Source organism: Egretta garzetta, unplaced genomic scaffold (assembly GCF_000687185.1).
Source record: "Egretta garzetta isolate BGI_Z169 unplaced genomic scaffold, ASM68718v1 scaffold88, whole genome shotgun sequence".
Taxonomy (NCBI): Eukaryota; Metazoa; Chordata; class Aves; order Pelecaniformes; family Ardeidae; genus Egretta; species Egretta garzetta.
This window is the reverse complement of record NW_009260408.1, coordinates 916,847-928,959: the sequence shown is the minus strand read 5'-3', so window position 1 is coordinate 928,959 and position 12,113 is coordinate 916,847. Positions and strand designations below refer to the sequence as shown.

At 35.6% G+C, this 12,113-nt stretch overlaps 1 protein-coding gene across 3 annotated transcripts in view; it reads left to right on the top strand.

Annotated features, from left to right (window-relative positions):
* Positions 1–6: 6 nt before the first annotated feature.
* LOC118452781 overlaps positions 7–12,113 on the top strand; it is a 24,563-nt gene continuing 12,456 nt past the window's right edge. For 2 of the 3 annotated variants that reach the window (XM_035899004.1, XM_035899003.1), the window contains exons 1-10: positions 7–583; positions 1,499–1,567; positions 2,047–2,077; positions 4,224–4,283; positions 4,705–4,785; positions 5,459–5,595; positions 7,450–7,572; positions 9,132–9,174; positions 10,341–10,460; positions 11,276–11,417. In XM_035899004.1, coding sequence (XP_035754897.1) covers positions 533–583; positions 1,499–1,567; positions 2,047–2,077; positions 4,224–4,283; positions 4,705–4,785; positions 5,459–5,595; positions 7,450–7,572; positions 9,132–9,174; positions 10,341–10,460; positions 11,276–11,417 — 857 coding nt within the window. In that variant the 5' untranslated portion in view covers positions 7–532. The remainder of the gene's footprint in view (positions 584–1,498; positions 1,568–2,046; positions 2,078–4,223; positions 4,284–4,704; positions 4,786–5,458; positions 5,596–7,449; positions 7,573–9,131; positions 9,175–10,340; positions 10,461–11,275; positions 11,418–12,113) is intronic. The other variant, XM_035899006.1, reaches the window with a different exon arrangement.

Below are 12,113 nucleotides of genomic sequence, written 5' to 3'. Positions count from 1 at the left end.
GGCGTCGCTTTTTGGCGTGGGGTTTATAGCTTCGTCCCCCGCCCCGCCGCCGCGGTCCGGAGCGGGAGCCTGCTTTTCTTTACAAAACCCCGCCGCGTTCTTCTTACAAAGGCGTACTTCGGGCTCTGCGTGCCTGGCTCTTACCCCTGCGTGTCATCTGTCCCAGCCCACGCCCGCGTTTCAATCCCAGGAAAGACGGGGGGAGCTGGAAATAGTTCAGATTAGTTTTGTTTCGGTGTGTGAGTAATCTGGTGGCTCTGTGTTTCCTGAGGGAAACCCTTGGGGAAGAATTGTTTCTTTCCAGGCTGTATTCTTGCCCTCAAGTTTAAAACACGGTCGCTTAGCCTGGAGAGCTAAAGGTTGAATGTAACTGAAGGTGAGGCACAAATTAAAATTGGAATATGCATGACCCTTAAGTAGGTTGAACAGGAACATGAACGATTGTGTGAAGCTAAAATAATAGTTAGCAGGTTTTTTGGTTTTTTTTTTTTTGCAATTTGCCTAGAGCTTCCCTGTCATCTAAAGATCAAATATGGACCCTGAAGCTGAGATAAAGAAGCAAGTAAACCCTTTCTACTGCAATGTAAGTATTCATTACTGAAAATTGTAACTAATACAAAATAATTTTGGTAGAACAAACCTTCACTAAGTGGGAACTTTTTTTTCCCTCTGGAGCAAAATTGATAAATAGCATTGGAGTTGAACTGATTTTGTTGTCTTTGTCATGTTTGGCTTGGATGTGTGTCAGGAACCAACTTCTAAAAATGATTAATTTTAATAATATTATGTTTCTAAATAAAGGCATTCTTTTAAAGTGGAAGATTAAACTGCAGCTCCTGTTCAGAAAAAAAAAAGGATACTAATATATCTGGTTCTCAGGTTTATTGCTGTTGTTTTTAAGCACCTCAGTTTTTTTAGAGGAGGAGAAAATACTTGGACTGCCTTTGCTCGTTCTCATGAATTTAAACCCAGTCTGCTCCTGTTCTGAACCAGTCCAGACATAAACCAGCTGTGACTGGAAAACTTTGCATGCGTGTGAGTGAGGCAGGCCCTGAACTGATGAGTGAACTGAAGTGTGTTAGTCTGGATGCAGCTCTGACGAGAACTGGCTCATCTTAGATGTACTGGCTTGTTACGATTATGCCGTGCCTCTGTTTCAGACTTGGTTAATAGTGTGTCAGGAAGACCTTGGATCTGTCTTTACTTATCCACAGAAAAATATGCTCCAAGACAGCTACAGGGTTCTGGAGACATCTGAAATTTTTATGTGATGTGGAGATTCCTTTTCGTTACACTGTATCTGGGTGGTCTTGGAGCCTCATAAGGAAAAGTTCCAGAAGCTGCTTTAGTTTGGCTATTCCTCCTGTTGGAGGAATAGTACTTTTGTATAACTTGTTTATACTGATATCTTGATAGCAGATTTGTTTTGTTTTGGTATCAGTAATATTTTTTTCTGTGGGTTTGTGTGCAATGCTAGAAATACTTCTCTTTAACCTAGATTTGCAAAATCTGGTGTGCTTCTGCGTTAAACTTGCAGACTCACTTCCTTGGATTCAAACACAAGACGGTAAGATCAGTTTTTGAGTGCACCTTTTGTTAGGCTTTACAGATTTATTTAGCAATAGAATATGGCTTTGAAATCTAATTTTTAATGTAGTGTTAAAATGTGCGATTTCAGATATTTAGCTAGTTTTGTTGCTTTACTATTTTGTTTACTGCAATAAAGTGGAACTTAATTTTGTACATTACTCCTATCAGAAAATGTTGTTACAACTTTGTGTCTTGTGTTCTTGATTAGTAAAGACCATACATGAGAATATGTGGCTCTTAATAAATACAGAATGGAATTATTTAAATTATAGACAATCTAGGAAAAAAGATGTATGTCTCTTTCAAGTTTCATGTAACTGTCTGTTCACCTGAGCTAATCTGTGGTGTTGGTATTAATCTAATTTATTTTATAGATAGTAAAATGTTTGCATTCTTGTTTTTTGACTCTTAAGCGTTTGTCTTTCTTCCTTGTTTGTTAATGACTTGGTAACTTAGGTTGAAGAGGCACTGAAAGCTCATGGTATTGGTAAGTGCAAGATTTTTTGCTTCTGACCCTGTTCCTATACATGTGCCTTTCTCCCCACCCCAATGTAGTTGTTTATGAAACAAACAAAAAGATTTTTTCAAGACTTGTGCTTTAAGACCTGTCTTGTGTTCTTTAATGACATAACTATCTAATTCTACAGAAATCAATCAATAATATGAGCAAGAGGTATGCAAAGTTTATTAAAAAGCGCTAGCTACGATACTACAAATCACCTACATGAAAGTTTTGAGAAACCTTAATGAATTCAAGATCTTGGAGGCCTTCAAGATTTAAAATATATTTTAAAAATCTATGCTTTGTAAAGCATGTAGAAATACTTCTTTATGTAAATTATTTGTATTTGTTTTTTAAAAGAGCTTATTAAAAATATCTTAATTAGCTGAAGCAAAGTACTTTTAATAGGTTTAATATGCCATTAAACCTTACCCAGGTCTTTATGAACTGGTCTGGTTCCAGAAGGATTGAAGGTTCATAGTTGTTCTCCTACTTCTGTTTCATGGTGCACCAAAATGTTTTTACAGGTTTCTGCAGTGCACTGCTCCCAGAATTTGGTTTGAAAGTTATGGCCCAAGTATACATAGCCATTGCACCTACCCAGTCTGGGGATTTTTATACTGACTGTAGAGGAAATTTAAATATCTAGCAGCTGGATGCTGCTGAAATGGGTGCCCTGAAATGTTGAGAGGCAAATTGGCAAATAGTCATTATGTCTTTTTTTTTCTTTTTTTTTCTTTTTTTTTTTTTTTAAAGGTTTTTAAAGGATTGGTTAGCCACTAAAAAAATCTGAGGTCTAGTGTCCAGAATATGATTTGTGTTACTGGAGTCTTTGTAGGTTTATCTTTATAACGCTTTATGTCTTTTCTTTTACTCTTCTGATCTTTTGATTAAGATCATTTCAGAAGGTTGGTGGTAACGCAGCTAATATTAAGTAAAATCTAGTTGGCAGGAATGAGCTGGCAGCTCCATCAGTTGTCAACACAATATGGTTTGTAACCTAAATACTCAAGTTTTCATGAAGATTATCTCTAATGAAAGCATATGTGGCTCTTTCTGATGCAGTAGTATAGGTTGAAGCCTTCTGACTCCCACCTTCTATTTAGGGCTTATTGTAAGCCTTGTGCTCAACTTCTTATCAATATCTGATGTTTTAGTAAGATAATACTTGCAACAGGAGAGTAACAGTGTTGAGGGGCACTTAAGAGATGAAAAAATAAAATTTGCCATTAGCTGGTGTTTTTTCAGTCACTGCTTTATTTATTTATTACCATGTAGTAAAATGCTGAGCTTTCTGAATTTCTGAAATTCGTATTGTTGTACTGTAGTGAGTGCATTAAGCCCCTATTCAAGGAATAGCAGCTTGCGTCCTTTGCACGCTTGGCACACAGAATCTCATCTCGTACAGATCTCTCTCTCTCTCCAGGTTCCTCAGCGGCAGATCATGTTACGTGGTCACCTCTGTCTTACCTTTCTTAAGGTTCTGCATCCTATCACATGTCATGTGTATTAAAAAAAAAAAAAAAAAGTACTTGACAGGGGAGAGGATAGCTGCAGAACTTTTCAGAAAGATGGGATTATGGGCTGAGTCAAATGCTCTGGCAGGCATCACGTGGGCTGGCAGTTTAAGCACCTCAAGTTCAGTGGATTTAAACTGAATTGCTGCGATGTCTTGGATTAAAGTAGTCTTGAAATTTATGAAATGAAGCTTTGTTCATTATAAAATAAAAGATATTTACACCATGGTGAATCAGTCAGGCTTTTCCCTTGTTGAACATTGTCTTCTATATAAATTAAATTACAGCCAAAATTACTGACAATTTAAGCCACTGTTTAATAATGTAATTTTGTGTTCTGTGTTTGAAACCATGTTGTGTGCTAACTAGTGGCTTGGCTGGTCTTCGTCTCTGTCTGCTTTGTTGAATTGCCTGACACTAAATAACTTTGGTGTAAATGTTTTTTGACCATTTTTTGCCAAAAAAATCTTATAGTTCATTCAAAACTAAACATAGCTTATTTTTCTCATGTCAGCAAAAGCTCAAAGAGTTTTCTTTAAAAAAAATCCATTATCATACCAAATTGGCTTTTGTACTTACAATTTTATTTCCACTTCTGGTTTGTTTTTATTTAGTTAAAACTGCAAGTGGCTCAGGGGAGCAAATGAAAACACCTGTAAAACTTCCTGATTACGGTAAGAATGTTTAATTAAAAAAAAAAAAAAAAGGAAGTAAAACATTTTGAGGTACAGTGTTACAAGTGATTTCAAGACCTAAGCAGGTCATTGGGAATTCATTTCTGTTCATTGTCTTTTCCATCTGCAGTAATATATTGTAATAATACTTAAAACAATATTGGCAAAAAAAATGCTATAAAAAGAGTGAAAATAGGATTGGGAGGGTAATGTTTTTCAATAACTGAGTTAATGTGTGATGTGGGGCCATCTACGAGCAGGGATTCACTCGAATGTGAATTTCTCGGCATATTTTCTCTAGGCTGGCAAAACTCAAGAGTTCATTTCATTTTGGAGGGGTTTTGTGTTGTCACTTGAGGCTTTAAAGACTGATTGATAGATGGATGAGGTGGGATTACGTAAAATTGATTTTATCTTACAGTGCAAACTGAGCCAGAGAGGTTTCATGGACAGACCTTAGAAGAACAGCTTAATACATGTAAAGATTCAGAACCTGCACTTGGTGAGGGTTTTTGGTACTGTAATCATTTGCTTGTGTGATGTTTACCTTTTAAAGAGTATTGAGTAGTTTTTTTAAAATGTCAAATTTGATAATGTGTAATAAAATCTTACTGAGTTTACACTGAGTACCTAGTAGTATGGTAAAAAAGTGATCGATCTTGTTGACAAAATCATTGGATTTGGCCTGGAATAAATATTTTTGATTAGGGTATATACCACAGGTTGAAAGTATGCTCTAGAAACAATCTCAGGTGATACAATAGAAAGGAACTTTGACTTAAATGATTGTTACTATTCTTTGCAATTTAACTGCCAATCCTGTAGAGGGAAGGGAGAGTGGAGTGGACAGGAAAAATAACTACAAGGCATATATTAAAATACATTCCCTTCTAAACAGTTACAAAAGAATTGTTGCTATTAATTTTTTAGGCAATTTTTTAAAAAGAATGTCATATCCTATGTGGTAAACACAAGACATCTTAAAGAAATTTTAGTTTTGTACCTTTGGTGTTGAGGAACTCTAGACACCCAAAAAACCAAGATAGGGATAGTTCTGAAAATCTTGATTCACATGTTTGGCATGCAATAGTAGTAGTTTCCTTTAATGTGTCTTTTGTAACTGATTATTTGTTTCAGCAAACATAAAATTTCCTAACTTTTTTTTATCAATACAGGACTTAATTATATAATTGAATACCGATCAAAAGACAATTTCCCTTTTCTCTATGAATGTCAACTGTGCCACTGTAAAACAGGGCTGAGTAACATGTTCATGCATGTTTGTGGTTCCAAGCATAGACTGGCATACCTGGTAAGTTTTTAGAGTAAAGATTTGGGGGGGAGGAGGGTGTGGTTTTGGGTGCAATAACTTAAGTAGAGAATTTGCTAGTCATATTACAATTTAAAAAAAAAAGGTGTTATGTTATGTGAGCTTTTGTGAAAATGTGTGTGTTTGTGTTGCAACTGTGCAACTTCATTTATGCTGTGATAAATCTATTCAAAATTCGTTTTATCAATGATGTGTATGCCTGTCCGTTGCTGACACTGAGTTTTTAGTTTATTCTGTTTTGACTGGCCAGTAATGCCAATAGTGAAATCCACAAAATTGACTAGAAGTAGGTTTGCTGGCTAAATTTTGTACTATCTTAAAGACCTGGATCAATGAAGAAATGCTTTAGACTAAAGGGAACATAATTATAAATGAACATGATATGTATTGGATAGAGGCTGTGACTTAAAATGAGGGGGAAAAAAAAGGTTTTATTTCCAGTTTTGTGGCTGGACAAGCCATGTAAGTTCTGTGCCTGTTTTCTGGAAATTTGCTAAGCTCTTAAGGTTCATGTCGTTCCACAAATGTTTAAAGACATTATTTTTTTCAGTACATTTAGAGAAATGAGGCTGTCCTGTCTTTGAATGTTTACTTGGATATATTTGTTTAGAATGGGCTTTAACAAGACTGAGAAAGCAATAGTCTGAAAAGTATTTTGATACTTCCCACAAAATATCTGCTCAAAGTTGGTACTATATCCCACGTATCTTAGTCATAGAAAGCTGAGTTCATGTAGTGTTTTGAGGCACTTTTACAGCTAATGTTATTGGGCGTACTGCAATGGATCTGTGGTGATGCCCTTTGTAAACATCATGCTGTTTCTGGTCATTAATTTGGATGTATATGCTGAGTTGTGATGTTCTCAGCTCTTGTATTCCTTGTTCACTTTGAACTGTTTCCTGTGGTTCTGAATCTTACGCTTGTTAACTGCATCTCTGCTATGTTCTTAAATACTATAAAATATAATAATTCAACAAGGATAGCTTTTAAGTCATGCACCTGGGATGGATTAACCCTAGGTAGTGGGAAAGGCGGGAGACTAAATGGCTGGAATTTGCTCTGCTGAAAAGGAGCTGGTGGTCCTGGTGGATAACAAGCTAAATAGTGTACCTTGGCATCAGTGAAAGCAAACAGCAAGCTGTGAGCTATAGTAACAAGGGTATAGCCTGTAGATCAAAGGAAGTGATTATTCCCCTGTTCTTGATACTTGTCAGGCCATGTCTAGAATATTGTCTCCATTTTTGTGCTACTGCAAGAAAGTTATTGATGAAAATTGAGCAAGTCCAGTGGAGAGTTGCCAAGATTGTCAGGGGGATGAAGCACTTGCACTCTGAGGACAGGCTAAGCTAACTGGGCTTGTTCAGGCTGGAGAAGAAGAAGTATAAGGGTTATCTAATAGTAGCCCTCCAACACCTCGGGGGAGGTTATTAAGAAGGCAGAATCAGGCCCTTTATGGAGGTGCTTGGCAGGAACACAAATTCAGACAGGGGAGTTTCCTACTTGACATAAGGACAAAGTTTTCCACCGTGAGGGCAGTCAAGCATTGGAGCAGGTTGCCCGGGGAGACGGGGGAATCTTTGTATTCAGAATTTTTTAAGACCCAAGTGGACAAAGCCCTGTGCAACCAGTTCAGTGTTCCGTGTCACCCCTGTTTTGAGCAGATTTGGCTTCAGTCCCCTAAATTATTCTGTGATTCTATACATAATAATTTTAATAATTTCTGCTATGTATATGTAAAAGTTGATGTACCTCCCATGATTATTAGCTGTGCTAGATCTGGAAAGAGTTACATAGGATCAAGTGTGACTTCAGGATTTGTGTTTCCTTATTTTCTAGAAACAACATTATCCTGAGATAGCAGAATCTGATGAAGTTAAGGGTAAAGGCTCCGAACTAAACAGAAAAGTTAGGCAAGTTGCATTAACAATTGAGAAGAAAGAAGGAAGAAAACAAATAAAGGTACATTTCTTCAATAATTTCAGAAGTTTCATACTTATTAAAAAAAACCAAAGAAAGTAATTTCTGTTTTGGTGGGCAGATCTGCTTTGGATGGTAGGAAAATCTTGCTTTTATAACCTTTATTACAAGTGCTTTTTGTCATCTTAATAATACTTATAGGATTATTCTGGGTACGATTTCCTATTGGTCACTCCTGTCATAAATATGTCTTGTTTGAAATAATACTCATGCTACCTGACTCTACAGAAATATGACTCTAGACTGCACAAATAACACAAAATATCTATATTAATATTTAATCAATTCCCAGGGGTGTGTGTGCGTGTGTGTAAAATAACTTGTTTCATTGTTGCTAGGAAACTACCTTTATGACTTCTCTGAATTAGTTTCTGCTTTGTTAGCACCTTGTGGCAGTTCTTGGAGGAGCCAGGTAAAAATTCTGGTACTACAGAGGGAAATGTGGGAATTTGCAGGTGGATATGAGGTTATCAGCAGTGCCATGGGATCACAGGAGCACCATAAACTTAAATTCTTGGGGAGTTGCACCCTTAGAAGCGTGTTCTTATGAAGATATCTTCATATTGCTTTCTCTTGATGATTACACTGCAATGGTATTTAGAAATGTTTACCACTTTTACCTGGGCAGGATATTGGGAATGTTTCTTCTTGAGGTGTACCTTACCACTCTGATTCATGATAAACTTACTCAGGTGCTTAGTGTTCTTTATGATATACATTAAATTTGTTTTCTCCATCAATTTCAATATCTGTGAACATCCTGCTTGTTAAGCAGTTTTTCATGAAAAAAGTTCTCTTGCTAATGCTACTTAATGTGCATAGGCTATGTCTCGTTTCAAAGTGGAGTTCACAATGTTACTGTGTTTAAGCTTGTTACGTCCTATCTGAAAAAAGACCCGTGTTTCTTTCTGTGCAGTACCATCACAGCTAAGCTCAAGGATGACAGCCTGTACTGATTCTACTCTTTTTTTTTTTTTTTTTTTTTTTTTGATTAAAGAAAGTGGGGGAATATTGGAAGATCAAGCATTTTTTCTAGAGTGAATATAAGAGAGAGATTTCAGACCATCACAGGCAATCTGTCTGCATATCCTTAATTTTTAACCTCTGCTTAAAAAGAAAAACAAAACTTATTATTGGCAGCAACTTTTTCTTTTCACCTACTTAATTCAAATTTCTTCTTGGCTCAAGACTGTATATCTTACATTAGATTTATATTCATCAATATAGAAATAATTAATTCTATTTATCCTTGATTTAAGGAACTTTGAAATAGAGTGTGCATAGCCTGGTATAGTTTTACTGCTATATTTTCTGAAACCAGCTATTTTATTTTTTTAGCTCTAACAAAAATGTAATTGTGGTAAATAAGTGTCCAGGTAACTGAGTTACTGACTTTCTGAATACCCATTCAGGGATTTACACTTATGTGTTTAATGCTACTGATCATATATCGTTAAAAAAATGAATATTTAACTCTGATGAAATACCTACGGAATAATTTTGTCCACAGAATAGCTAACATAAATAGGTTTTATTTTTAGGTTGTTACAGATGCTCCAATAATGAGGAGAAGATGGCAAGAATGTAAGTGTGCTCAGTGGGATGTAAATTGTACATTTCTAATTTGGGTAAACTTTTCATCTAAATCAGGTAAATTGAAGGGCAAATTGAAAGATTTGGTCAGTAATTGTAATGTGTGCTTATGTTCTAAGCTGCATTTTGTATGGTTTATATTGAACATTTGATGGATGAACAAGTTCTTCCATGGACAACATAACTAGAGAGACCTGTTTGATATGGCTTTGTTCCCTCTCTTTCCATCCCAGGCCCCCTCGCTTCCCAGGATCCTTTACTTATGATTTCTTTTTATTTGGTAACTGCTGTAGTCTTTGCAGTGCTGACTACTTGTGAGCATTTTGGTGAACTGAGCAAAAGGAGCAGGTTGAAACTCCATGCGCGTATTTAATTTGCAGTCTGGAAAGCCAGACAGAATTCTTAAAGCATAGCTATAGCTCTTATCTGTGGAAGAAAATGTCCTGGTTTACTAGCTGTTGATACCCAAAAAATTGTAGGAACGTGGTATCTGTGAGACTTCTCCACTCAGTTTAGTCTTTTAAAACTCATGGTAGTACCATGTCATCCAGATGGACAGACAGTGCAATTGCATGGCGCTTTAGGAAATAGCTGAAAATTGCTAAAAGACCCTCATTCTCAGACCTGCATGAAAAAAAAAAAATTGAATTAAAATTAATGTACTTAATTTTAATGCGTATAGATATGTAAATGGTCTCTTAAAATAGCTCAGTAGAAGTAATGAGAAGATTATTTCTATAATGATCTAGATTAGCAGTGTCATATTCTGAAGAGGAAAGATGCCCATTTTGAATCTAGGAAAGTGTTTTGAAATAAGTTGAAGCCTATTCAAGTTATGTTTCTTGTCTGTAACATATTGATTAATGTGTCTAATTCTGCACATGGCTATGTGGCATTCTACTGTATTTATAATATTTACATCTTTTAAGAAATTTATGTATGCAATTATAACCAGGATTTAAAATATTTAAAACTTTCTTTTTAATTTGTAGTTCATATTTAATATGCTTCCACATAATAACGCTTATAAAATTATTCTTAATGTTCGTAACTGATAGTGCACAGAAACAGAGCTAGTTGAAATTGACATGCAGTTTTAGAACCCTCCTCTATCAAGATAATATCTGTCCTTCTACATTTCAAGTGTGTTTGTTTAGATCCTAATGCAGATGACAGCCCTTCAAAAGCTAAAGTTCAGCATGTAGATATGTCACTTAGTAATGAAGAAAAAACAGGCTGTAAAAATAAGGATGGAAAAATGCCAGACCCTATTCAAGGTAAGAGAAAAATGATTTTTTTAATTATTTTTCTTTAACTTTCACCAATGCATGAATTATTTACTCTCTATGTTCCTGTGTAGAGCCTCTGTAGTTATGTTCTGCTGTAGGAGGTGAATTTGTGCAGCGTGCGGATGGGTTTGGGGTTTGTGGCAGAGGAAAGAATAATCCCAGTGTTTGCAAAGAAAACAGTCCCGTTTTACTTAATGTCGCTGGATACATTAGAACAGAAACAAGAAAGATTTATAATTAGAAATTTTTACTGTGCATATTTTTGGGGAAAGGCACAGGCTCTTTTCAGGCATATAAGCTATTCTTCAGTGTCAGGAAAAAAAATGGGAACAGCTGCCTACCAGACTGTTTGTTTAGAGCCCAAGAAGAATAAAAATGAAATAGATTGGATAGATTTCTTTTTTTTTAACAACATCTAAAATATTTGATTAATTCTTATTTTCTTGAAAACAAAACCAGAACTAAATATAGAAATCAGTGAACACCATGTAACTGAAGAAACATCAGGAATTGCTGTTTGGTTATAGACGTAATGTCAAAGGTGAAATTAGGGTTCTGTCTAAATGCATTACAATTATTCTCATTCACAGTATTTCTGATCAGAAATACAAACTTGTGCTTCATGGCTGAACCAAATCTTTGATTTTTAGGTTCAGTTTTTATTTTATTTCTTTACAACATACCTTACTTTTTCACCTTCAGGTTTTATTGATGTTACCTTTAAAAAAAATTCTAAGCAAAGAATATTTATAAATTTAAATATTGGAAAGCCATTACTAAATATACTGATTTTGTTGTTTTAGATGAAAAGAATGTTCAGGAGGAGCAGGAAAAAAGTCAGAAAGAACAGGCAAAACCAGATGAGAAGGTTGAACCTGATAAGGCTATTGAAAGCAGCAAAGGCAACAAGACTGAAGAAGGCAGCAAAGACAACTACTCAGAAAAGTAAAACAAACAAACAAAAAATCTACCACCCCCAAAACCCAGACCCTTCCAGTTTACTCAAAGGAAAATGCAGATGATAACTGTCTACACTGGATTTGCATAGAGTCTGCTGTGATGAAGAAAGACATGCTATAATAGTAAAAAGCTTGTCTTCTGAAATTGTGCTCAGTTGTAGACTTGTCTCATCAACAGAAAACCTGGTATATGTAAGATGACCTCAGATTTTGCTCTAGATGCAACTAGTTTTTATATTTAACTATGCTGTTCTTCAGGCATAATCCTCATGTATTACAAGTCCAAAAAGAATGTTCCCTCATGGTTTAAAAAAAAACCCTCTGGTATGGGTTCATGTCAGATAATTAGGGTGGTATATGAACTGATTTTAGAAGGAAAAGACAGTAAATAGCTGAAATAATTGGTGTTCATCTTTGCAAAAGATTTTATGGAGGAACAATAAGAAGTATTGTGCGTGGGTCTAAAATGGTGAAACTGTGCTTGCTGTTCGCAATCATCTTTATTAATAACAGTATTGTGAGTTTAGTTTGAACTATCAGCCTTTGTGTGAGGGGGATATCTCCAACATCAGTCATCTTTGTGCAACGCCAGGAACCACAGGAAAGCATTCGATAAGGGATATGCACGCATCAACCCAAACATAAGATTTTTGTTCCAACAATTATTTCTTTAGGTTTGCCC